This window comes from Orcinus orca, chromosome 11 (genome assembly GCF_937001465.1).
Source record: "Orcinus orca chromosome 11, mOrcOrc1.1, whole genome shotgun sequence".
In the NCBI taxonomy this organism is placed as follows: Eukaryota; Metazoa; Chordata; class Mammalia; order Artiodactyla; family Delphinidae; genus Orcinus; species Orcinus orca.
Window position 1 is genome coordinate 39,347,156 of NC_064569.1, and position 23,124 is coordinate 39,370,279.

At 47.6% G+C, this 23,124-nt stretch overlaps 2 protein-coding genes and 1 non-coding gene across 5 annotated transcripts; 2 read left to right on the forward strand and 1 right to left on the reverse strand.

The window, feature by feature from the left end:
* The first annotated feature begins 448 nt into the window (after positions 1-448).
* On the forward strand, positions 449-521 carry TRNAK-UUU (transfer RNA lysine (anticodon UUU)). Its single transcript has one exon. It is a non-coding gene; the product is annotated as a tRNA-Lys (tRNA).
* A 3,895-nt stretch (positions 522-4,416) lies between these two features.
* CCDC65 (coiled-coil domain containing 65) lies at positions 4,417-12,229 on the forward strand. Of its 2 annotated transcripts, XM_004274382.3 has the most exons (8): positions 4,417-4,745; positions 5,312-5,479; positions 8,709-8,878; positions 9,277-9,415; positions 10,594-10,791; positions 10,994-11,212; positions 11,583-11,729; positions 11,827-12,229. In XM_004274382.3, exons 1-8 carry the CDS (start codon positions 4,614-4,616, stop codon positions 12,142-12,144), a joined length of 1,491 nt encoding a protein of 496 aa, XP_004274430.1. In that variant the 5' UTR covers positions 4,417-4,613; the 3' UTR covers positions 12,145-12,229. The 2 variants fall into 2 exon arrangements, with proteins under 2 accessions (XP_004274430.1, XP_049550605.1); XM_049694648.1 differs by lacking the exon at positions 5,312-5,479.
* Positions 12,230-12,586: 357 nt separating this feature from the next.
* On the reverse strand, positions 12,587-16,328 carry FKBP11 (FKBP prolyl isomerase 11). Of its 2 annotated transcripts, XM_004274381.3 has the most exons (6): positions 16,105-16,328; positions 15,854-15,919; positions 15,384-15,471; positions 15,054-15,087; positions 14,632-14,702; positions 12,587-12,825 (listed from the first exon to the last, which is right to left on the reverse strand). In XM_004274381.3, exons 1-6 carry the CDS (start codon positions 16,237-16,239, stop codon positions 12,608-12,610), a joined length of 612 nt encoding a protein of 203 aa, XP_004274429.1. In that variant the 5' UTR covers positions 16,240-16,328; the 3' UTR covers positions 12,587-12,607. The 2 variants fall into 2 exon arrangements, with proteins under 2 accessions (XP_004274429.1, XP_033292309.1); XM_033436418.2 differs by lacking the exon at positions 15,384-15,471 and having other exon boundaries at positions 16,105-16,156.
* Positions 16,329-23,124: the final 6,796 nt, after the last annotated feature.

Sequence of the window (23,124 nt, forward strand, 5' to 3'; positions counted from 1 at the left end):
GCTATTTCATATTCTATGGGGCAGGGGGAGGGATCCTTTTACTTGGCACCAGAGGGGGTGCATGTAGGCCAATTGCCCAGCATCTGCTTCCAGGAGGGACCCACTGGCCTTCGGGGACCAGCACCCACTACTGAAGTTGATCCTGCTCTGTCTCTTCTCTATGTGAGTAAAGCACTGTTCCATCCAGTGCCTGACTACATTGTTTTCCTTGGCAACTCTGTTACCAAGATGCAGTGGGCAGAAATGTTTAGACTTCTATTCCTGGTGGCCAAACAGCACTGTGATGACCTCAGCTCTTCCTCCATGTAGTGGGAGTCCTCCCCTGACACTGGTCATCAATATATGATGTTCTGCTTGACACCTTTCTGATCCACAAGATATCAAACTTGCCCATTACATTGATGACATTACGTAGATTGGATCTAGTGAGCAAGAAGTAGCAACTACTGCCTGAGTAGCTCAGCTGGGAGAGCATCAGACTTTTAATCTGAGGGCCCAGGGTTCATGTCCCTATCCAGGCGCCAAGAATAAATAAATAAACAGAAGAAGTAGCAACTACGGCAGACATTGGTTTTTATTGGTGAAACATATGTGTGTCAGAGGATGGGAAATAAATCTGGCTAAAGTTCGAGGCCTTTCCAGCTCAGGGAAATTTCAAGGGTCCAGGGGTGTGGGGCACATCAAGATATCCCTTCTAAAGTGAAGGATTAGGGAGGGAGAGAGACGCAAGAGGGAAGAGATGTGGGAACCTATGTACATGTATACTGATTCACTTTGTTATAAAGCAGAAACTAACACACCATTGTAAAGCAATTATACTCCAATAAAGATGTAAAAAAAAAATAAAAATAAAATAAAGCGAAGGATCAGTTGTGGCATCTGGCCCCTTCTACAACCAAAGAGAGGCACGACACCTTATCGGGCCTCTTTGGATTTTGGAGGCAGCATATTCCTCATTTGGGTGTGTTATTCTGGCCGATTCACCAAGTGACCTGAAAAGCTACCAACTCTGAGCCGGGCCAGAACAAAAGAAGGCTCTGCAACAGGCCAAGCTGCTGTGCAAGCTGCTCTGCCGCGGGGGCCACACAATCCAGTAGGTCCAATGGTGCCTGAAGTGGCAGTGGCATACAGGCATGCTGTTTGGAGCCTTTGGGAGCGCCTATAGGTGAATCGCTGCACAGGCCCTGAGGACTTTGGAGCAAAGTCCTGCAGTCCTCCACAGATAACTACTCCTCTTTTGAGAAACAGCTCTTGGCCTGCTACTGGGTCTTAGAAGAGACTGAATGCTCCGAATGGACCACCAAATGACTGTGTGACCTGAGCTGTCCATCAAGCCGTAAAGTTGGGTGTGCAAAGCTGCACTCCGTCATCAAATTAAAGTGGTATGTAAGAGATCAGGCCTGGCTAGGCCCTGCAGGCACAAGTAAGTTACATGAAGAAATGGTTCAAATTCTCATGGCCTCCCACACACTTCCCTTCCAGCCTGCACCCATGGCCTCAGGGGAAATTCCCTATGATCAGCTAATGGAAGAAGAGAAGACTCAGGCCTGGTGTGCAGTTGGTTCTGCACAAAACACAGGCACCACCCACAAGAGAACAGCTGTAATACTACTGACCCTTCTGGGAACATCCTGAAGGACATTGTGAAGGGGAATGGTCCCAGGGGGCAGAACATAGAGCAGTGCACCTGGTTGTTCACTTTGTTTGAAAGAAGAAATGACCAGACATGTGATTATATTGTTATATTAGCTCCTGGGCTGTGGCCAATGGCTTGGCTGAATTGTCAGGGACTTGGAAGGAACATGATTGGAAAATTTGTGACACGGAAATTTGGGGAAGAGCTATGTGATAAAACTCTCTGAATGGGCAAAAAACATGAAGATATTTGTGTTCCAAGAAAAAGCTCACAAAGAGTGACCTCAGCAGAGGAGGATCTTAATAATCAATGGATAGGATGACCTGTTATGGGAATACCGTCCATCTTTTTTCCCAACCACCCTTGTCATTGCACAATGGGCCCATGAACAAAGAGCCATTTTGGCCAGGACAGAGGTTATGCGTGGACTCAGCAACACGAGCGTTCACTCACCGAGGCCAACCTGGCTAAGGCAATCACTGAGGGCCCAATCTGGCAGCAGCAGAGACCGACACTGGGCCCGCTGCATTGTATCATCCCCCTGGGTGAACAAGTTGATTATACTGGACCACTTCCATCCTGGAAAGGGCAGTGTTTTTTTCTTAAAGGAATAGATATTTACTCTGGATACACACCTGCCTTCTCTGCATGCAAGTCTTCTGCCCAAATTACCATCTGTGGATTTACGAATGCCTTATTCACCATTGTGGTATTCCACAGAGCATGGCTTCTGATCATGGAAATTAGTTCTCAGCAAATGAAGTGTGGCAACGGGCCCATGCTCATGGAATTCACTGGTCTTACCATGTTTTCTGCCATCTTAAAGCAGCTGGTTTGAGAGAATGGTGGAATGGCCTTTTGAAGACTTGGTTACAGTACCAGCAATAGTGGCAATCCAGGCAGGACTACTAATGGCCCAGACCTTTCAGGAATGAGAGTTTGGGTCACCCCACCAGGTAAAGAACCGTGACCAGCTGAGGTGCTTGCTGAAGGCAAAAAGAATGCAGAATGAATAGTAGAAGACGGTAGTTATAAATTTCCAGTACAGCAAGATGACCAATTACAGAAATGTAATTTCTGTAATTACAGGACTGTAATAGTTATATTTCCTTCTTGTCTTGTTATGAATATGTTTGTGTGTGTATAAAAATAAAATATCTTTGTTTTTCCCTCTCTTATTCCTTATCATGTAACATAAAATATATTGACTTTATTTTATAATATTTCAGTACTCTGACCTGGTTATTGTCTTTATTTGGAGATTAGGTATGGTTTAAGAACATGTGTATTGACGAGCAGTGGACTTGTGATGGTAAATTTTATGTGCCAGCTTGACTGAGCCACAGCGTGTCCAGATATTTGGTCAAACATTATTCTGGGTATGTCTGTGAGGGTATTTCTTTCTTTTTTTTTTTTTTTTTGCAGTACACGGGCCTCTCACTGTTGTGGCCTCTCCCGTTGCGGAGCACAGGCTCTGGATGCACAGGCTCAGCGGCCATGGCTCACAGGTCCAGCCACTCCATGGCATGCGGGATCTTCCCGGACCGGGGCACGAACCCGTGTCCCCTACATCGGCAGGCGGACTCTCAACCACTGCGCCACCAGGGAAGCCCCTGTGAGGGTATTTCTTGATGCGATTAGCATTTTAATCAGTAGACTGAGTAAAGCAGATTGCTCTCCCTTATGTGGGTGGGTCTTATCCAATCAGCTGAAGGCCTGAACAGAATAAAAGGGCTGAGTAAGATGGAACTCCTCCTGCCTGATTGCTTGAGTTGGGACTTTGGTCTTTTCTGGCCTTTGGACTCAGACTGAAACATCAGATGGATGGAAATATATATTTTATGTTGTAAATATTTATATTTTAAATATTATATATTTAAAATATTGGTTCTGTTTCTCTGGAGGACTCTGATACAGGCATTATGTCTCACATTTAAAACAACTTTATTGAGGCACATTTTGCATATCATAATTTGCCCTTTTCAAGTATATAATGCAATGATTTTTTTAACCCAAATTCATCAAGTTGTCCAAAATAAATCAGTTTCAGAACATTTTCATCAACCCAATATGATCTCTCATGTGCATTTAATGTTAATCTCCCCCCCTCCCTCCAAGCAATTTGTAGTTTACTTTGCATCTTTATAGCTTTGCCTTTTCTGGGTAGTTCATATAAATGGAAACTTACAATATGTGGCCTCTTGGCTTCTGCGGTTTATCCACATTGCAGCATGCATGCATAGTCTGTTCCTTTTTTATTGTTGAATAGTATTCCACTGTGTGGAAAGAGCATATTTTGTCTCCCATTCACTTGTTTTGGGACATTTCGGCTGTTTCCAATTGGGCTATTATGAGTAATGCTGCTAAGAACATTCCTGTGCAAGTCTTTATGTGGATACACTCTCATTTCTTTCAGATTGATGTCTGAAAGTGAAATTGCTGGTTCACACTGTGAATTTATGTTTAACATTTTAAGACACTGCCAAAGTGTCTTCCAAAGTGGCTGTACCATTTTGCATTCCCACCACCAGTGTATGAGGGTTCCTGTTTCTCCATATATCTCCAAAACTTGTTATTACTTGTATTTTAAAATAGGGCCATTATGTGAAAAATAATCCAAAAAAGATTTTTAAACGGTCATTGGGGAAGCTAGGGATTTTGAGAAGTAAAAGACCCTCTCTCAAAAACTGACTGCGGTCCTCCAGCCGGCAGAGGGCGCACCGAGCCAAGACCTCTTCTCCTAGCCGTTACAGCGCCATCTTAGCGAGATCCCCGTTGCTAGGAGACGGAGATGCGTCTTTTGGTTTGGGAGCCTTGCCTCACCGCTATCCCAGGCTATCTCCTGCCTGAGGTCTGAGATCTAAGGTCCAACTACCCTCCAGGGGCAGTTCCAGAAGTCAGCTTTCTGGGGGCATTTTCCTCCTACCCCCTCTAGCGCTGGCCCTGGCAGGCGGAGGATCCTCGCCCAGATCCAGCTATGTCTAAGAAAGGGAAAAAGGCCAAGATGCCCCTGTCCGACGAAGAGCAGCTGCTTCTGTTTCAGCAGAAGTTGCTGGCAGAGGAGGAGATGGCCAAGAAGAAAGAGAGGCTCCTGAACCAGTTCTTAAAGGTGATGGATTTTTGCATTAACTCTCTGCCCAATCCCAATCTCTGCAACGCCCCCTGCACTGGTCCTGTTGCCTTGCCCCTGTCATTGTGGGAGCCTCATTTTCATGCTAGCCTCCGCTCCTCTGGAAATCTTAAGACCCAGATATACTTAGATTTCAGGCAATATTGTCTGGGGGAAGGGGCAGTTCTCTGTGAAGCATGGAGGGAGGAAGGTGGTGTAAAGCTTGACAATCACTCCTGAGCCCCAGAACTGGGACAGTAGGTGCTATCAGCTGTCTGAGCTGTCTGAAATCGTGATATTCTCCCTCGAGATGGGTCATTACAAACAATATCCTGCTCTGATGCTTCCACCCAGAAGGAAATTCATGCTAGCTCTCCCTAAAATGCCATTGGGCTGCTCCTTTCTTACTTCAGACCCTCCCAAAACAAGAACAGGAACTCCTGAGTGTTAGCCATGAGGAGCTTTGGTCCCTCAGAAAAGAAGAAGGGTGATCTTGTTTGTTGTACTGTATCAGGGCTTTTAACCCTGACCTCTGGGAGGGGGTGGTTATTTATTCCTTCACACAGGACAAGCTGGCCAAGGAGGAGCACAACTGTGCCCTGAACCTTAGTAAGATTAACACACAGTGGAGGACGGTCCTTCGGGAAGTCAAGACCAGAGAGCTTCATAAGGACATTGAGATCCTCAGCCGAACGTTTGAACGAGTGGTGGACTGCAAGGACGGTGTCATCAAGGCAAGCTCTCTTCCCAAAGAAACACTTGACTATGACTGTCTTGATCTCTTAATAGAATGGGCCTAGTGAAGTAATTGATCTTAAAGCCCTCCCAAGACACATGAAATGAAAACTAGAATATTGAGCCGTCATCCTTCTCCCTCTGTTAGAGGAGCCATTCTCCTTGGTCATCTACTGCCTCAAACCAGTACCATATTAGAGTTATAAGGCACGGTAGACATCACCTGATGACTTGAACTTAGTTCTATACCTTCGTTTCAATGTGAGAAGACTCAGTTCCAGAGGCAGGAACCAGTTTGCTCAAGGTCACACAGCTAGTCAATGAGAGAGCTGTGACTACACACGGATTTCTTGACCCCCACTCCAGTGCTTTATTCAACCAAATTCTGTTTGGCCTCTTTGATTCAACTTCAGTGGCCCTGGATGAGGTTGAGAAGATCTCCATCGGTAAGAGCAGTTCTGTATCTCTAAGCAATTCAATCAGCCAACCTTATGTTTTGGGGAGGTTCTTGAGTTGAGTATATACCATCTTTTCTTCTAAGGGATTTCTTCTCTTGAGTTCCAAACCCCTTATTCAGGATCCCTCGATATCTGTTCCTGGCTGTGTCACTGTCCTCAAAACTGAGCTCATGAGCTCCTCCTTCTCTAGCCAGCCCCATTTCCCATCCTCCACCATCTGATCTTCCTCATACTCTCTATTTGGGTAGGACCATTCACCAGATCACCCAACCCAGGAATCTGGGAATCATCCCAGCTTTTGCTTCCATTCCTAACTTCTGTTACTAAGTCTTGTATAAATCTTCTGCTTAAATATTTTTCAAAGTCACACCCTGCTCTTCTTCCTCACTGTCCTGCTGTAGTTGAGACGGGCATTATCTATTGCAATAGTCTCTTTTTTTATTTTTTAATTTAATTTAATTTATTTATTTTGGGCTGTATTGGGTCTTCATTGCTGTGTGCAGGCTTTCTCTAGTTGTGGCGAGTGGGGGCTACTCTTTGTTGCGGTGCGCGGGCTTCTCACCGCGGTGGCTTCTCTTGTTGCAGAGCACGGACTCTGGGCGCGAGGGCTTCAGTAGTTGTAGCGCGAGGGCTTTGGTAGTTGTAGCACACGGGCTCAGTAGTTGTGGCTCACAGGCTCTAGAGCGCAGGCTCAGTAGGTGTGGCGCACAGGCTTAGTTGCTCCGCGGCATGTGGGATCTTCCCAGACCAGGGCTCAAACCCGTGTCCCATGCACTGGCAGGTGTATTCCTAACCGCTGCGCCACCAGGGAAATCCTCACCAGGATTATCTTTCTAAAGCAAATATCTGATCCTGTTACTCCACTGCGTAAATCTCCTTAGTGGCTCCCCTCTTCTACAGAAAAAATCGAAACTCCTTGGAAGGAACATCAAACATCAAAGCCCTTCATGATATGGCCTCTACCTGTACCTTTCACATAGCCAGCCTTCTTTCCTGTGCCTTTGCACATGCCATTCCCTATCTCCCCAGTTTTCCTGGCAAGCTCTCACTCCTGCTTCAAGAGTGATACAACTGACATCTCTTCTATGAAGCCCTCCTCAGTGCTCTTAGTCAGATGTAGGCACTAAGTCCTTTATATCCCATTGTCACTGGGAAATCATCAACCTCATAGCATTTTTCATGCTGTAATTTCTTTTCAGAATTTACAAAATCAGAATTTAATCTGAACTTTATACCTGGGGTTTTTTTGGGGTTTTTTTTTCAGAATTTATTGTAATTTTCTACTTACATAACTTTTCCTACTGCAAGACTTCAAGCTCCTTTGGGGGCACTGAGAATGTCTTTTGATCTCTGAATCCTCAGCATCCAGCAGGGTGCTGGTACATAGCAGGTTTAGTAAACGTTTCTTGAGTGAGTGAATAGTCTTCCATTATCAGCACCTATTTCAGATCTCTTTCATACTAAACATGTAAGGTAAAAGCTAGCAATGTGGTAGTTTACAGTGAGTGGATCATGTGGGCATTTGGTAAATGCTTTTTTGCTTTATTCACTTTAATTTGTTTTACTTTTTTGAATAGGTAGTTCACTCACAAAATTCAAAAGATAAAAAAGTTATATAGAGAAAAGTTCCCTCCCACTGGTGCCTTTCAGCCACCCAGTGCCCCTCCCAATAATTTTAGTTTCATGAGTAAACCTTTTTTTTTTACACAAATGGTAGTATTACATAGTGTTCTGCCCCTTGCCTTTTTCACTTAATAATATATCCTGGGGATTATTCAACATTAGCCCATAAAGAGCTTCTCATTTTTTTTTTTAACAACTGCATAGTATACTGTATTGTAGTTTAACATGTTACTTTGTCCTCGGTATTTCCTGTGTCTTGGTAATTCGATCTAGAAGCTTGCAGGTGTTGTGTTCTTCTATTAGGAGGCACATTTGTGATGTTAGCAGCTGTTGATTATCCATTAATTCATTGGGGGTTGCAAAGTGCTGATTTTCTAATAGTATTCTTTTTTCATTTATTAGTTTGAGTACTTCTATAAAGAGATACTATCATTTACCATTCAGTTACCCAGAGGTATACTTTATATAAGAAATGCTTATATACACTATAGGTTATATAAGAAATGCTCTTTCTCTTCCCTTTACAAACCAGTTTAAAAAAAAAAAAGAATCGGTTGTCTGGCATCCTCTAACGGTAACTGATTTTTTTTAAAAGTATCCTGATAAACTCATAATCAAACATATTTGATATGTTTTGATCCATTGCAGTTCTTATCCATATTGATGCTCACACGGTCCCTTTTTTTTCTAGTGGACATGTTCTCATTTTTTATTGCTACATCACAAACCACCCTAAATTAGCGACTTACGACAACAATTTACTTCACTCTGTCTCGTGGTTCTGCAGGTTGACTTAGCTTACCAGGGAGGTTCCTGCCTGACATCTCTCGTACGGTTTTCAGTCAGATGTCATGTGGGGCTGCAGTCATCTGAAGGCTTGACTGAGCTGGATGTGTAAGATGACTGACAGTTGATTCTGACTATCCGCTGGGAGCTCAGCTGGGCCGTTGACTGGAATGAATGCTTCCACATGGCCCCTTCACCAGCACTGGCTTCTCACATTCACAAGTGGCAGAGCCAGAGCTCCCAGAGCCAAAGAATTGGCTTTAGAGACTAGGGAAAATAGGAACTAGCTAGCCGAATACATTTTTATTTTCTCACAGAGATGCCATTCAGCCAAAATGGTAACTCTGTGTTTCCTACCCAGTCGTTAGTGAAGGACCTGTCAGAAGCTGAGGAGCAGTACGCCCACGCGCTGCGCAGCCACTTGCACAACATTGACCAGCTCTTGGCCCTGCAGAGACGCCGGCTCAGCCTCCTAGAGGAAAGTTACAACGTGGAGCTGGAGGCCCTAACCAAGGAGTTTGAGACAGAAAGGTATGGGGACCTAAGAGGAGATATGGGGGGGTTGAGCCCAGGGGACTAGCTAGAGCCTATGTCAAGATGCTGGCTGTAAGCAGCCACCCACTTTCAACTATCAAAATCCTACGCATCTACCTCTCTGGGGGACAGGGATGGGAAGGAGACTTTTCACTGCAACCTTTTGTACTTTTTGATTTTTGTATCATATGAATGTATTACCTATTCAAAAATCAAAATAATCTTATTCATTCTTTCTGGCCCTGAAAAGAAGAGAACCCGCCTTCCCTCTGTCCTTCTTCAGTACCTAAGAGTTTGTACCGTTCATATAGTTTTATTACATACTGCTTTGCATTGTCATTATTGATCCCTATGCTTTATGCCTCAGAGCAGAGACGGTATCTTATCTCCTACAGGAAGACAATTATTGACCAACATGAAAAAGAGATTCACTACCTACAAGATGTCTTCGTGGCCATGGAGCAGAACTGCCTAGATTCTGAGTACGAAAGCAAGCTGGAGTTCCAGAGCATGTGGGAAGATCTCAAAAACAAGGTACAGAGGGAGAGCAGAAGGGCAGGAACTGGGAGAAAGTGAGAGAAAATCGCTCAAGGCTAGTAGAGCTAGAAGAGATCCCTTTAACCAACATGGCCAATAAAATGCCTGTTGCCGCTGTAGGTACCCCTACTGCTTTTTGTAATTTTGTGAAAATTGGTGGGGAGGGGGAACCATTCTGAAATGTCAAGGAAGTGCATTTTAGAGCTAACGCACACCAAGGAGATCGTCTGGCTTCTCCTCTGTGATTTGTAGATGAAGAAATTAAGGCCCAAAGAAGTGAAATGACCTGCCAAAGTCATGCTGCTGGTCTGTGGTAGAGCCAGGGGGAGAGTCCAGTTCTCCTGTCCCTTGGCCCCAAGAGCTTCCACCACCCTGGAGGCTGCAGACTTAGCCAGCCTGCAGACCTGGATTTGGGGGGTGGGGCCCTTTGCTTCTTTTTGGCTGCGTTGGGTCTTCGTTGCTGTGCGCAGGCTTTCTCTAGTTGCGGTGAGTGGGGACTACTCTTCGTTGTGGTGCTGGGCTTCTCATCACATTGCCTTCTCTTGTTGCAGAGCATGGGCTCTAGGCATGGGGGCCTCAGTAGTTGTGGCACGCAGGCTCAGTAGTTGTGGCTCGCGGGCTCTAGAGCACAGGCTCAGTAGTTGTGGCGCACGGGCGTAGTTGCTCCGCGGCATGCGGGATCCTCCCGGACCAGGGCTCGAACCCGTGTCCCCTGCATTGGCAGGTGGAGTCTTAACCACTGCGCCACCAGGGAAGCCCCCGCTTTGTTTTTATTTTGCCTCATAACGTTTCATTAAAAATTTTTATAAGCTCTCTACATTTAAAAATTGGAAGATTTCACATAAAAATCCAAATTTTCAGCTTCCCTTGAAAAATGTAAAGATCCGGTAACACTGGGCCACATTCCAAATGGAGACATTCATGTGAAGCTGAGCAGCTGTGCTCCCACCCCCCCAAACACAGACCAATGGAGCATTTCCTCTCTGGTTCGCCACAGGCCCCAGCTAGCCCACAGCGCTTATTTATATCATCTGCCTGGTTTGTAGGCATTTTCACTGGCAACCTCTGCACCACACTGTGCTACAAACAGTTCAAGAGGGGGAGGTTGCTGGTGGAAGTGAAAGGGTGCTAATAGGGTAATTCCAAGCACTGGCTATTTTGGGGCCACTTCCCAGAATTTAGAAGAGAAGCACTTTCTAAGACTGCAACTGGAGCATACAGTAGAAGATCTGTGGAGAAGGTTCCAGGATGCACTCAAGAATTACACTGATGCCACAGAGGATCGAAAGATCGCCTTCGAGACTCTAAAGGCAAAGGACGAGAAGAGCTGCAAAGAGATTGAAGCACAGATGAAAAAAATACAGAGACTACAGGTTAGTGCAGCCCACCTGAAAGACTCACTGCTTTAACTGTTCCATTATCCCCTGTTCTCCTTTCCCCAGTTTCTACTGGGCCTCATCACTGGTTGGGGAAAGATGGTATGCTCTGGTATCAGTCCCCAGACAGTCCTTTTACCTGCTCCCTGAAGACCCTCACCTAGTCAACTGTTTCCTCTAACCTACCCTGTTCCTCTAGGATTCCATAATTATTTTAAAAGGCAAGATCATGGTGCACGGCCGCGAGAGTGAAGAACAGAACCAGGACATTCGTGAGGACAAGGAGTTGGTCCTTGTACAACTGCGAAAACTTAAGGCCCAAAGGACTCGGGCCCGGGGAATATCACAGGAGAACTTAGTCAAACTCACCCTGGAAAGTAATGCCACCCTCAAGGCCCTGAGGAAGATTGTCGACAAGGTAACAAAGGGGAGAAGGCAGCCAGAACAGAACCAAGGAAGACGGCTCCCTGCGAAGCGGAAGGGGCTGGGGAGACATAGAGGGCTTCCCCCTGCTTCCTGCCTGAGTGCACACTTGGAATGCCTATTCTATTCCATGTTCCCTCTCCTCTCACATTTTAAGTGAAATTACTTCATGATGAATGAATTTTAGAAGAGTATAAAATACTTGGAATAGTGCTTGGCACATAGCTCTCTCTGTTGGATGTATTTATTATTTTTGTTTCCCATTTGGATAAGTAGCTCCCCTGGTTTGAAGCAGGGGAACCAAATCCACTATTTCCCCTCCCCACCCCCTTTCCTAATGAAAGGTCTCTTCTTGCTTCCAATAGGGTGAAAAGGTCCTTAAACTTGCTGAAATATGTAGGAAATTTGAAACAGAGGAAGAAAAAGTGCTGCCTTTTTATTCGTCGGTATTGACTCCCGAGGAGCAGGACATAAAGATTGACCCAGAGGAGTTTACTGAGGAGCTTGGAAAGGTAAGCTTCCTACGGCCCGGAGGCCACCGCCCAAGGCTGGGGCTACACTTGCTAATGGGTGCTACCACACCCCTTCTCCCTTTAATTCAATTCCCAGGTGATAATGGACTACATAGGGATGGAGAATTTCTGGAAAAGGTACAACAAAGTGAAACTGGAGCAACTGAGCCTTCAACACAGACGTGCCCAGTTGTTGGAAATCAATGAGAAGCTGCGGGAGATGCTCAAGCAGTACTTGGATGGCATCTCAGTGAGTGATGAAGTGCTGAGCCAGCTCAGCCCACGCTTCATCGTCAATCAAAGCAGGAACTTACCCCAGCCCCCGTCCATGCCTACAGCCCAGCCAGGTGGCCAAAAACCTCCAGCCACTTACAACATCATTGAAGCAGCCCATGTGATCGCCCACATCCTGTGATACAAGGAGAAAATCTCTTTTCAACCCCCAGAGAATGTTTTGAGAGACCTGAGGACTTTGCTATTAAAAATCTCCATGGAGTTTATGAGCTCCTTGTATCTTTGCCATGTTGGATAGAACAGTCTACTTGGAGGACACTAGGAATACAGCGGCCCTAGGGGGTAAAGAGAGTAGCTAGGCAACTACCCAGAGGCTTACTTCTCAGTGATGGATTGCTCCTCAGTCAGGACGCCATGGGAGCCAAAACACATACCTTTGGGACCCAGAGATCCCATGGTCCTTGGGGTAAGTCAGGACAGGAAGAGGGCCAGGAGAAGAGATCCAAAGCCTCCAACCACCCCCATGCCAGGCAAGACCCAACGAAGAATGCCCTTTCTCCCCAGCCCTTTACCTTATTCCCACTTACAAAGGTAGCAGCAGAAAGTATCCGGTGAAAAGTGCAAAGATTTTAAAAAATTATTTTTTATTTCTTTTTGCTCTTGTTTCTTTTCTCTTCCTTGAGCTTCTTTTTGGAGACTTTAGGTCTGCTGGCCTTTTTGTATAGGTGATACCCAATGAGGCCCAGGAGGGTTGGCACCATGGCCATGCCTACCAGAGGCAAAATGCCCTTCACCAGCTTTTGCCAGTAGTTGGCTCGGATCAGTGCAATGAGCTCCACGTCAAAATGCAGCTCTGCATCCGCTGGAGGCAGAGAGGAGGTGAAGGTTAGAATCCCTGTGCATGTTACCCAGGACTCAAATCTGAATGAAAGCGGGGAGGGCAGACCACAACCACAGCACCAACTGTAAAGCTGGCGAGATTTAAATGTGGGGCTGAGTTCTCTTACAAAGGCAGAAGCAGAGGAGGGTTATGAGCTATCTAGTTATAGTCACGTTTACCTCAAATATACAAGTGTGGCTTGTATTCACTGACAGGTCTTTGCCAGGACAGAAAAACTTTCTGTGAAAAGTACTTGTAAAGACCATTTATAAGTTAGAGACCGCTGTACTAACTGTATTCCATTTCTAAACAGCCACATGGAGAGAATCTTTGCGGGGCTGAAATTAATTGGATTTAAACTAGACTTTTTAAAATTTCGCCAACCAATGAGCACACCTCAATGTGATTGTTAAAAAAAAAATAGGTGTTTCACCATAAAGGCTAGAGAGGAAGAAGGATGTGGTTTAAGATGTAAGGACTGGGGCTTTCCTGGTGGCGCAGTGGTTGAGAGTCCACCTGCCGATGCAGGGGACACGGGTTCGTGCCCCGGTCCGGGAAGATCCCACATGCCTAGCGGAGCGGCTAGGCCCGTGAGCCATGGCCGCTGAGCCTGCGCGTCCGGAGCCTGTGCTCCACAACGGGAGAGGCCACAACAGTGAGAGGCCCGCGTACCGCAAAAAAAAAAAAAAAGGAGTGGAGGAATGGACAGGAATGAGTTGGGGGAGAAATGCAAACAGGCAGCACTGGAAATGAGGAGGTAACAGAACTTTGGGTAAAAGAATTTCTCTTTAGTCCCCTGACCCTCTCTATGGGTCTCTGTCTAAGCTGGAACTCAGATGAGAACTTTTATCCCAATACTCTGAAGTACAAGTCATTTTCGCTAGTAGAACATTTCTTATAACCAAAAGCAAGAGATATGCATCTTGGGAAATCTGTCCAGTCTCAGGCCTTCAAAAATCGGTATCAGCAGTGACCTGTGAGGGCTTTTAAAGTTAGGGGGTAGGCTTGGCTTTTTTTTTTTAAAAAACTTATTTTTAATTTTTATTTATTTAATTTATCTTGGTTGCACCAGGTCTTAGTTGCAGCATGTATGTGGGATCTAGTTCCCTGACCAGGGATCAAACCCGAGTCCCCTGCATTGGAGGGAAGATTCTTAACCACTGCACCACCAGGGAAGTCCCAGACTTGGATTTTAAAAGTTGTTTTTTGTTTTATTTTGTTTTGAATTACTTGACTGTGATCATCCTGGTGGAGGCTGAAAGGAACGGTGGAGATGTGGTGAGAAGCCATGCCAACTGCACAACCAACAGTTTGGAGTTGTAGGAAAAGGGCAGGAAAGAAGTCCAGAATTCTCGGAGAGGTGGCACAGGCAGCAGACTCGTGTGGCTCAAGCAGGTGTCTCCTCCCTAAAAAGTTGCTGTCTGCCAGAGGACAAGCCAGTGGCTTTAACAGGTTATATATTCCTAGTCCCTGCTGGTGATCTGAGGAGGAAGAAGGTGGCCCTGCAGAAGGAAGCCTCAGCCACTCCTGTACCTTTCAGGAAGCTGGGTTTAGACCTTCTCAAGCTCCAGACAAAGTGTACGTGGCTCCTTGTACGTGGCTCTTAAAGACTGGGTGTTTTTGTTTGTTTTTGCTGCACAGTGCAGCATGTGGGATCTTAGTTCCCAAATCATGGATCCAACCTGCGCCCCGTGCATTGGAAGCATAGGGTCTTAACCACTGGACTGCCAGGGAAGTCCCTGGGACTGGGTATTTTGATAGCCACAGAGAGAGGCCTAGTCAGATTACCTGGGATAGATGGCGGAAATCCCCGTTTTCCATAGGCCAAGTGAGAAGGAACGATTACCCTTCGCTTCTCTCTGAGGGAAGGAATGTGAGTCATAGCCAGAGGTGGGAACAGGTGGGCCAGCCACCTCAGTCCATCTGAAGCCCCACCAACAAAACCCTCTGGATATTCACACTCAAAACGTGAACTTTCCCACCTGAGCACCAAACAGGTTGACCAGCCAAGGCGTCCATCCCCCCACATGTCTCAACTCCACCAACAAAATCCACAGCCAGGAAGCCTGAGGCTTCATCCAAAGCCTCAGTGCCCAGTGACCTTGACCTGCCCAGTGTGACGCCAAAGCCCATTCTCCTGCCTCCTCTAGGAGCAGGGATAGCAGAGCCATGCAGAGGGGGTACCCAAGCCCACCTGCCCAGATACTCACCCCACACACATGTCTAGAAGGCTCTGCTCCAGACCTTGAGGAAGAAGACACAACTGAATAGGAAACTACCTACATTCCCCAAATCCCAGGAGAGGAGGCTCAAAGGCTCCCCATGGACCCTCAGTTGAGCTCCCCACTGCTGGAATCTCTGGCTTCCAATGTGGTGTGGGGCAAGAGGAGTACTAGAAGCGGGGTTTGAACCTCAGGAGGTGGCTGGTAGAGCCCGGGGGTCTTATTCCAGGGGACATTTCCACCGTAGCTTAGGAGTTGAAGAAGCTAAGCAAGGGCTTAGGTTGGGAAGAAGTGGAATGGGAGGTACGGCTCACATACCTGGTATCACCTGCTTTTGGCCAAGTTCTATAACCAGAGGATCTCTGGTCAGAGAAGTGTCAAAGATGCGTCCATCTACCAAGCTGCCCTGGGTGGGGGCGGGGGGGGGGGGAAGAGCTTCTAGAGCACACACCTAGTACCTCTCCCTCCCAGCAGGGCGCGCACACACCTGGGCCTCGGTCGGCAACCCGCTAGTGACTGCTGCCTAGCATTCCCCTCGGGGCAGAAAGGGCTGGCGCTTCTCGGAGATCCCTCCACCCTTCACTTCTCAGGGCCCGGGAGGAACTGGCGGAAAAGCAGGGAGGTAAAAAGGGTAGGGAAGAGGAGCGCCCCTCCCCCGGCCACGTGCTGGAGGACCCCCAGAGCCGGAGTGACTCGCGAACCGCTTGCCACGTGTCCAAGCTAAAGCTGACGTGTTGCTGCAGGGCGCCGCCCCCCCAGGCCCCGCCCCGGCCCCCCAGGCCCCTCACCGAGTAGTGTATGTGAAGCGTGTCTCCAAAGGCAGCAGGCTCAGCACACGGTTCCGGGGGCTCCACCTATGATCGCACTACAGGAGTCACGGAGGCTCCTCCAAAGATCCCGTTCTTGCCCTTAGACTCAGCACCCCCAATTCAGTGCCCGCACTGCCTCTCCTCCCCGCTCCCAGGTTCCTTGAGACCCCGGCATTCTCCTCACGAGGCCCGACCTCCAAAGAGCCCGCCCGGGACTATCTCCTCCTCACCAGGGTCTCTACTTGGAGGGTCCGGACGGGACTTTCGGTTTCGAACCCAGCGTCAGCCCGGCACACCGCCCCACTGAGCAGCAGCGGCAGCAGCAGCAGCACACGGAGCGGGAGAAGTGAGGGGCGCAGGGTCATGACTGGATGGGCGCAGGTCACGGGACACCCAGGACCGGCTGTTGGGTGGCAGCGGCTAGGACCGCAGTTCCTTCAGCGCCCAGGCCAGACTGGACGGGACGGGGCGGGTCGCGACGCGCGCCAGCTCCTCCTCCCGCAGCCCTTCCTCCACCTTGTCCCCACCTCCTGGAGGGAGGAGGCCGCGGGAGCTCTCCCTGCCCTGAGATTCTGACCTGTCCGTTAGCCGTTCGGTCCCATCGCGAGGGGCTGGGCCACATAATGGCACCCATTTACGACTACGTATTGTGTTCCAGACACTTGTCTGTAATCCTCAAAACCACCCTGAAAGGTAGGCATGGTTGTTTCCATTTTACAGATGACGAACTGGGTGTTCTGGTTAAGTAAGTTGCTCAAGGTCATCTAGCTAGGTGGTGACAGAGACAGGATTCAAACCCAGGACTACCTGAGTCCAGCCAGTTTGCGCTCTGGTCTTTCCTCTTAAAGATATGTGTGTCCTCACACCTATCCTGGCAGTGTCTGGCTGGCCCACCGCAACCCAGCAGCTGCCGAAGGTCGTATCCCTCTCCCATATCCAGCCCTTCAGCTTGATTTTCTGGAGGTCATATACCCAAAAGGAGGGAGGGTGTTGTCCCATCACCCTGTCCTTAAGTTAACTGAAAAGAGCACAGGTTATTTCACTGTAAGGGTGGGATGAATCCCTGATCTTTTCCTCTGACATTACCATTTCCTTTCTCCTTTCATCAACAAAATTGTCAAAAGACCAGCTACATACACCCATTTTATGTTTGTGCAAGGACTTCGGGTTTTTTGTTTGTTTTTAGAAATTCTTTTTATTTATTTTGGCTGCATTGGGTCTTCGTTGCTGCGCGCGGACTTTCTCTAGTTGCAGCCAGCAGGGGCTGCTCTTCGTTGAGGTGGCTTCTCTTGTAGGCTTCAGTAGTTGTGGCACACGGGCTCAGTAGTTGTGGCTTGCAGGCTGTAGAGCACAGGCTCAGTAGTTGTAGCGCATGGGCTTAGTTGCTCCGCAGCATGCGGGATCTTCTCGGACCAGGGCTCAAACCCGTGTCCCCTGCATTGACAGGTGTTTTTTTTTTTTTTTTTTTTGCGGTACGCGGGCCTCTCACCGCTGTGGCCTTCCCCGTTGCGGAACACAGGCTCCGGACGCGCAGGCCCAGCGGCCACGGCCCACGGGCCCAGCCGCTCCGCGGCATGTGGGATCCTCCCGGACCGGGGCACGAACCCGCGTCCCCTGCATCGGCGGACTCTCAACCACTGCTCCAACAGGGAAGCGCCCTGACAGGTGGATTCTTAACCACTGCGCCACCAGGGAAGTCCCAGGACTTCAGTTTTTAAAAGACTTTTTAAGTTATTTCGGGTGACCCTACCAATCCCCTTGTGCATGATTTAAGCCCTCACTGCCCACTCAGGCCTTGGGTATCTGGATTCTGCTCCCTCAAAGGTCCAGTGAGCTCACAGTCACCATATTTTGGATCACTTCTTAGGTCTTGTCCTCTTAAGCATCTCTCTGGTCCATGATGCCATTGAGCTCTGACTGCCCTCCTAAGCTCTAGGCGCCACTGTGTACTGGGGATCTCCACCTGGATGTTTGACCAGCACCGCAAATCAACACACACAATACCGTACTCATTCCTCTTTCTCCTTCCATCCCACCTGCAACAATCTAGACTTCACTCCCAACCTCCTGTTTCTGTTCCTGGTTCTGCTATCAGCACTCTCTTTGATTCTCCTCTCACCCCCACATCCAACCAGTCTGCTTTGGATTTTCCCTCCACAGCCTCTCCAGCTCTTTCTTTCCATTCCCACAGCTACCACCCTAATTAAACCTTCATTATTTCTCTTTTGGGTTTTTTCTTTTCTTTTTTTTAAAAAGCCCCCTCAGCAGGAGGAAATTTCTGGGGGTGATGGAATGCTCCATATCTTGATAGGGATGTGGGTTACATGGGTGTATGCCTGTCAAAACTTATCAAACTGTATAAGATCTGTGCATTGCACTTTATGCAAATTATTCCTCAAATTCTTTAAAAAGGAAAAAAAAATCAAACACAAACAGAACTATATTTCCACGTCTCCCTTAAAGTTGTATAAGGCCACGTGACTAAGTTCTGGCCTATAAGACATAAACCAAAGTGTTTGAAATATTGTCCTGGACTTCCAGGGAGGCTGCTTAAAGGAAGTTAATTTAACTAAGCAGTGTGTCGCAGTGCCCCACCTCCTCCCCCCCAGTCTCCTTCCCTTCCTTCTTTCTGCTGCCTGGAATACAGATGAGATGAATTACACTCTAGCAGCCGTATTAGACCATGAGGCGACCATGAGGCGACCATGAGGCTGTAAGTAGGATAGCGAACAAAAAGAAGTCATCGGAGACTGGTAACCGTAGAGCCACCATACCAGTCCTGATTGCCTACCACCAGACACCTTTTAACTGAGGCAGAAATGAACTTCTAGGGACTTCCCTGGCAGTCTAGTGGTTAAGACTCTGTGCTTCCACTGCAGGGGGCATGGGTTCGACCCCTGGTTGGGGAACTAAGATCCCACAGGCCACGCGGTGTGGCCAAAAATTAAAAAGAAATAAACTTCTATCTTGTTAAAACAAAAAACAACAAAATAAGCCCCTCGGCCTCAGGCTCTCCCTGCTCTAGCCCATTCTGTTCACTGTTGCCATCTGTTCAGCGTCAGTCACGTTACCTACCCACCCACTAAAAAGCCTGCATGGCTCCACACTGTCCAGTGAATTAAATGCAGACTACCTGCTATGCCAGTTGAAAGCTTTCATCATCTGGTCTTAACCTGCCTTTCCAAACCTGGCTTTGATTCCATTAAAATGAAAGCCTTTTAAAGACAGGAACCTCGTATTTCTCATTTCTATATTCTCATTGCCTAGTATGATGTCTGACACATTTGATGCTTGATAAATGTTTATAAATTGAATCAAATCCCCTTCACGCTCATGGCATCAGATGAACCTGCGTTGTGTGTTTTCATCTCTGTGTGCAGTTCATGCTCTTCCTTCACCTGTCAAGCTCCTTCCAGGCCAAGCTTGAAGATCACCTCCGCTGTTAAGTCCTGATCCCCTTAGCTAGAAGTGACTTCTCTTATTTCGGAACTTCAGGCACACTTGGGGACTTCAATGTATTTTCCCTTGTGTTGTGGTTATTTGTGTATTCCCGCTCCTCCGTCCCCCTCTCCTCTAAAGAGCGAGCTCACTGATGGCGAGGACAAGATATCTGGAGTCCCTTAGATGCTAGCTGCACAATACCCTCCATATAACAGATTCCAGACAAATATGTTTTATTCTGAGTAAATACTATATACTATGCAGTACTGAGAAACCATTAAAAAGGAAAACCTAACTATACTAATATAGAAAACCTCTAAGACAAACATATATACCTTAAAGTTTAAAAAAAAAAAGGTAGAATAATAGATGTGATGAGTCCCTTTATATTTTAACCCCTCCCCAAATGTGTGTATAGACACATATATTTAGAAAAGGAACTAGAGGATGCACACCAAATAGCCGAGGGTGGTAACCTTTGCGGACAGAGTGAGCAGAGGGGAACAAGTCCTACATGCTGCTCTGAACACTTCGGTATTGTCTGGATCTTTTGCAATAAAAATTATTTTGGTTACAAAGATAAATTCTGAAATTAAAATACTGCATGAATGAACATGAGACACAGCAATCCAAGGCGATGTGTGGGAGGTGTTGAGGGAGTTGTGCTAGCGGAGCTAAAGGAGCCAGGCCAGGAGAAAAACGTCCTTGTGACTAGAGGCCATGGCAGCTTTGCATACCTTAAAGGAAAGCAGTGTTTCTAAACAAGGGAGAAAGGGTATAAAGGCAGAGGGCCAGATATTTGGGGAAAATGAACCGACCAGTTTGGCTAAAGTAAGGGATTTAGCCAGAAGACCAGACAGAGGTAATTGGAGAGAGAAGGGAGAGCTGGTTGGAGAGCCTTGAATGGCAGTGGGAACCCACTGAAAGCTTCTGAGCAAAGGGTGACCATGCACACTGCACTGAGGCATCGGCTGACTGCAATGGTGCCACTGAGGTGGACGGCTACTGTCTTGTCCAGCTCTGAGGCTTTGTTTGGTAGGTAATCTGAATGGGAAGGGGTGAGAGAGGATGGTAGCAGAAAAGGGCAAAACTAAGACAACGTCACCCACAGAGGGCAGCAAAGCCCTCTTGGACCCGGAAGGGACCATGGAGGAAGGAGTTTTCTCCTTGGATCAAGTTAGGAGGAACCTGAAGGACAGAGAAAAGTAGCATGGTCCTGGGAAAGGCAGGGGAGCAGGCCCAATCCTGACTCAAGGCACAAGTTAATCAGAGGGCCACTTCTGGAGAGGTTTCCACCTTCAAAGGTGTCTGTCAGCAAGTACGAGAAACTACCACAGACCCCTGGCTTCCAAGACTCATGGGGCACCCATCATGTCCAGTTTGGTCAAGGGCAATGACGTCTGTTCAGTCATCAAGGTTGAGTGACTATCATGCGCCAGATAGTAAGCAAGGCACTGCTTTCTAAATGGTTTTAATATGTTTGACGGATTGTTAATAAAGTCAGCATATACAAATCTGGGTTCGAAATCGAATGGCATGTTTTCAGGAGCATGCCTATGCCCTGGCTGACTAGATGTTTTCTTTTCAGGTATGGTTATGCGCTCGTAACCAGGAATGAAGCATGACCTCCCTCGCGCACCCTGCCCTTTGGCTGTTCTAGCCAGGGATGTCTCATCCCATCAATGCAACATCTGGCATAGGCAAGAACAGATTCTCCATCTCCTATTTATTACCTAAAGGCAGTATTCCTATATTCAGAACCCAGAAAAAAGCTAGCATCCAAATTCCTGTGATGCATCGCCCCACGCTAAGCCCTCCAACCCTTACAAGGCCTTGCACTCTGTCTTAGGAAAGCTCTCAACGCTTGTGGGAGGAAGTGCCAGGTGGCCAAGTTCATTCTCAAACCTCCTGCCTGGCCCAGACTCACTGTCCAGACCTCCTCAGAGACAGCTCTCAATGCACCCGGTTTGGAGGAAGGGTCGGGCAGGAAGGGTGCCTGGGCAGAACTGGTCAGCTCTGGGAACAGAGAGCCAGAGTTCTGGCTTGCGAGGCACCCTCTCTACTCCACCACATTCAGCTCAGAAGCCAGCTTTGCTCCTAAGCTCGAGAGAGCCCAGATACTCTCTTCTGCAGCTCATGGCCATAGTGACACAAACAAGGAGACGCTTACCTTCAAGGCTTGATGGTGAACAGTCCTGGCCCAGGTTCCTCACTTCCAGACTCCAACCACTGCCTTCAGCAGCATTGTGCCCTTTACCACACACAAGGCTCAGATTTCCTCAGGCCTAACCCTTTCTTCCCTTTGCTCAGGAACTCAGGATCATCCTTACCCATCCCAGTAATCAGGGCCAGGAAACCTAATTTGAATGAAAAACCTGCAGAGGAAAAAAGGCACCTGGATCCTGTGACTCCCCAGTGACCAGCCTGATACTCTAACCTCCAGTTACCAGGCTAGAAAGTAGAAAACTGGACTTTGACCCTTCTACCCCCACACCCTTCTGAACTGGGAAAGAGACTATTCTCGGTAGTATAACTGCCTGCAAAGATGCCACTCTCTGCTGCAAGCAGCAAGGGGATATCCCCCCTACACACTTACTCCCCAACTCTCACTACCCCACGTGGTACTCTACGCTTATCCCAAGGATTCCAGAGTATCTCAGAAATAGATTCCCTGGTCTCTCCCTCAGTACCGTGGTTTGACTCCATTCTTAGCACATGTCTGGAAACACAGGAGGTACAAAATAAATACCTGTCAGTTTTCTGCTTTGACCAGTCTAGGTACTTGAAACTGGAAATGATGCAGTGACTCCCCGAAGCCTTCAGACCTTATACCTCTAGTCTGAAAAAGTCATACATACTCACACTCATTCTCCCTGTCACTGCCTCCATCCCACCTGGACCAATCCAAGTACTTCCAATGGCTTTCTCCAGGCTCATTTTAGAAGCTCCCTTGCCCAGATTATCCTGAAGTGGATCCTAGGCCCAGATCCTCTCCCAAGCCATGAATGAAGAGCTATTCGTGTTTCTGGGAAGACAAGGTCGCTGTCTGTCCTAAGAGCTGGATGCTAAACATTTACCTTCCAGGTTAAGTCTCCCTTTCATCTCCACATGGCCCCCCCCAACCCCAAAAGATGGAAAGTTTAAGCAAAAGCCACAAGAGAGCTCCCTCCACCTCCTTCCTGGCATCCTAGACCGCCTACTGAGGGACAGAGGGACTAGGTCATCCTCTTCCCCAAGTTGTCAGGGGTCAAAAGACCCCCACTGGCCTGCCATCCAGCTAAAGTCCTCTCCATTATCATGATCTTATGCGAGGTTGTAGCTCTAGAAGTTATCTATTTATTAGTATACAAATAACGTGCTTGGGAAAGTGCTCCTAACTTATCGGTCACCTCAGTCACCAAGCAGGACTTCTGAGGAGCCTAGAAGCAGAAAAGCATCATCTGATTTTGAGCGGTAAGTGGGTAGTGTTCAAAGCTGAAGAGGTTAATAAAGTGATGTCTGGTTGGAGCAGTTTAAGGGTTTCATAAAGGCAGAAGCACTGGTCCTTGAGGGTGATGACTTATTTTAATAGCAAGAGAGGGGCTGAAAAGGAGAATTACCAGGGGAGGCAGCAGGGAGGTAACTGAATACAAATGATATACTTCACACTGGTACTTGGGGCTCTCAGACCTATTATATGCCTAAATCCTGTCCCTTTCCCATATCAACAGGTTGGGAAGACCTCTGTCCTCAAAGCTTAAGAAAGTGGTAAGAGTCGGTAAGACCTGCCGGGCTCATCCAGACCTCACCCCACCCCCACCCCAAGAAAG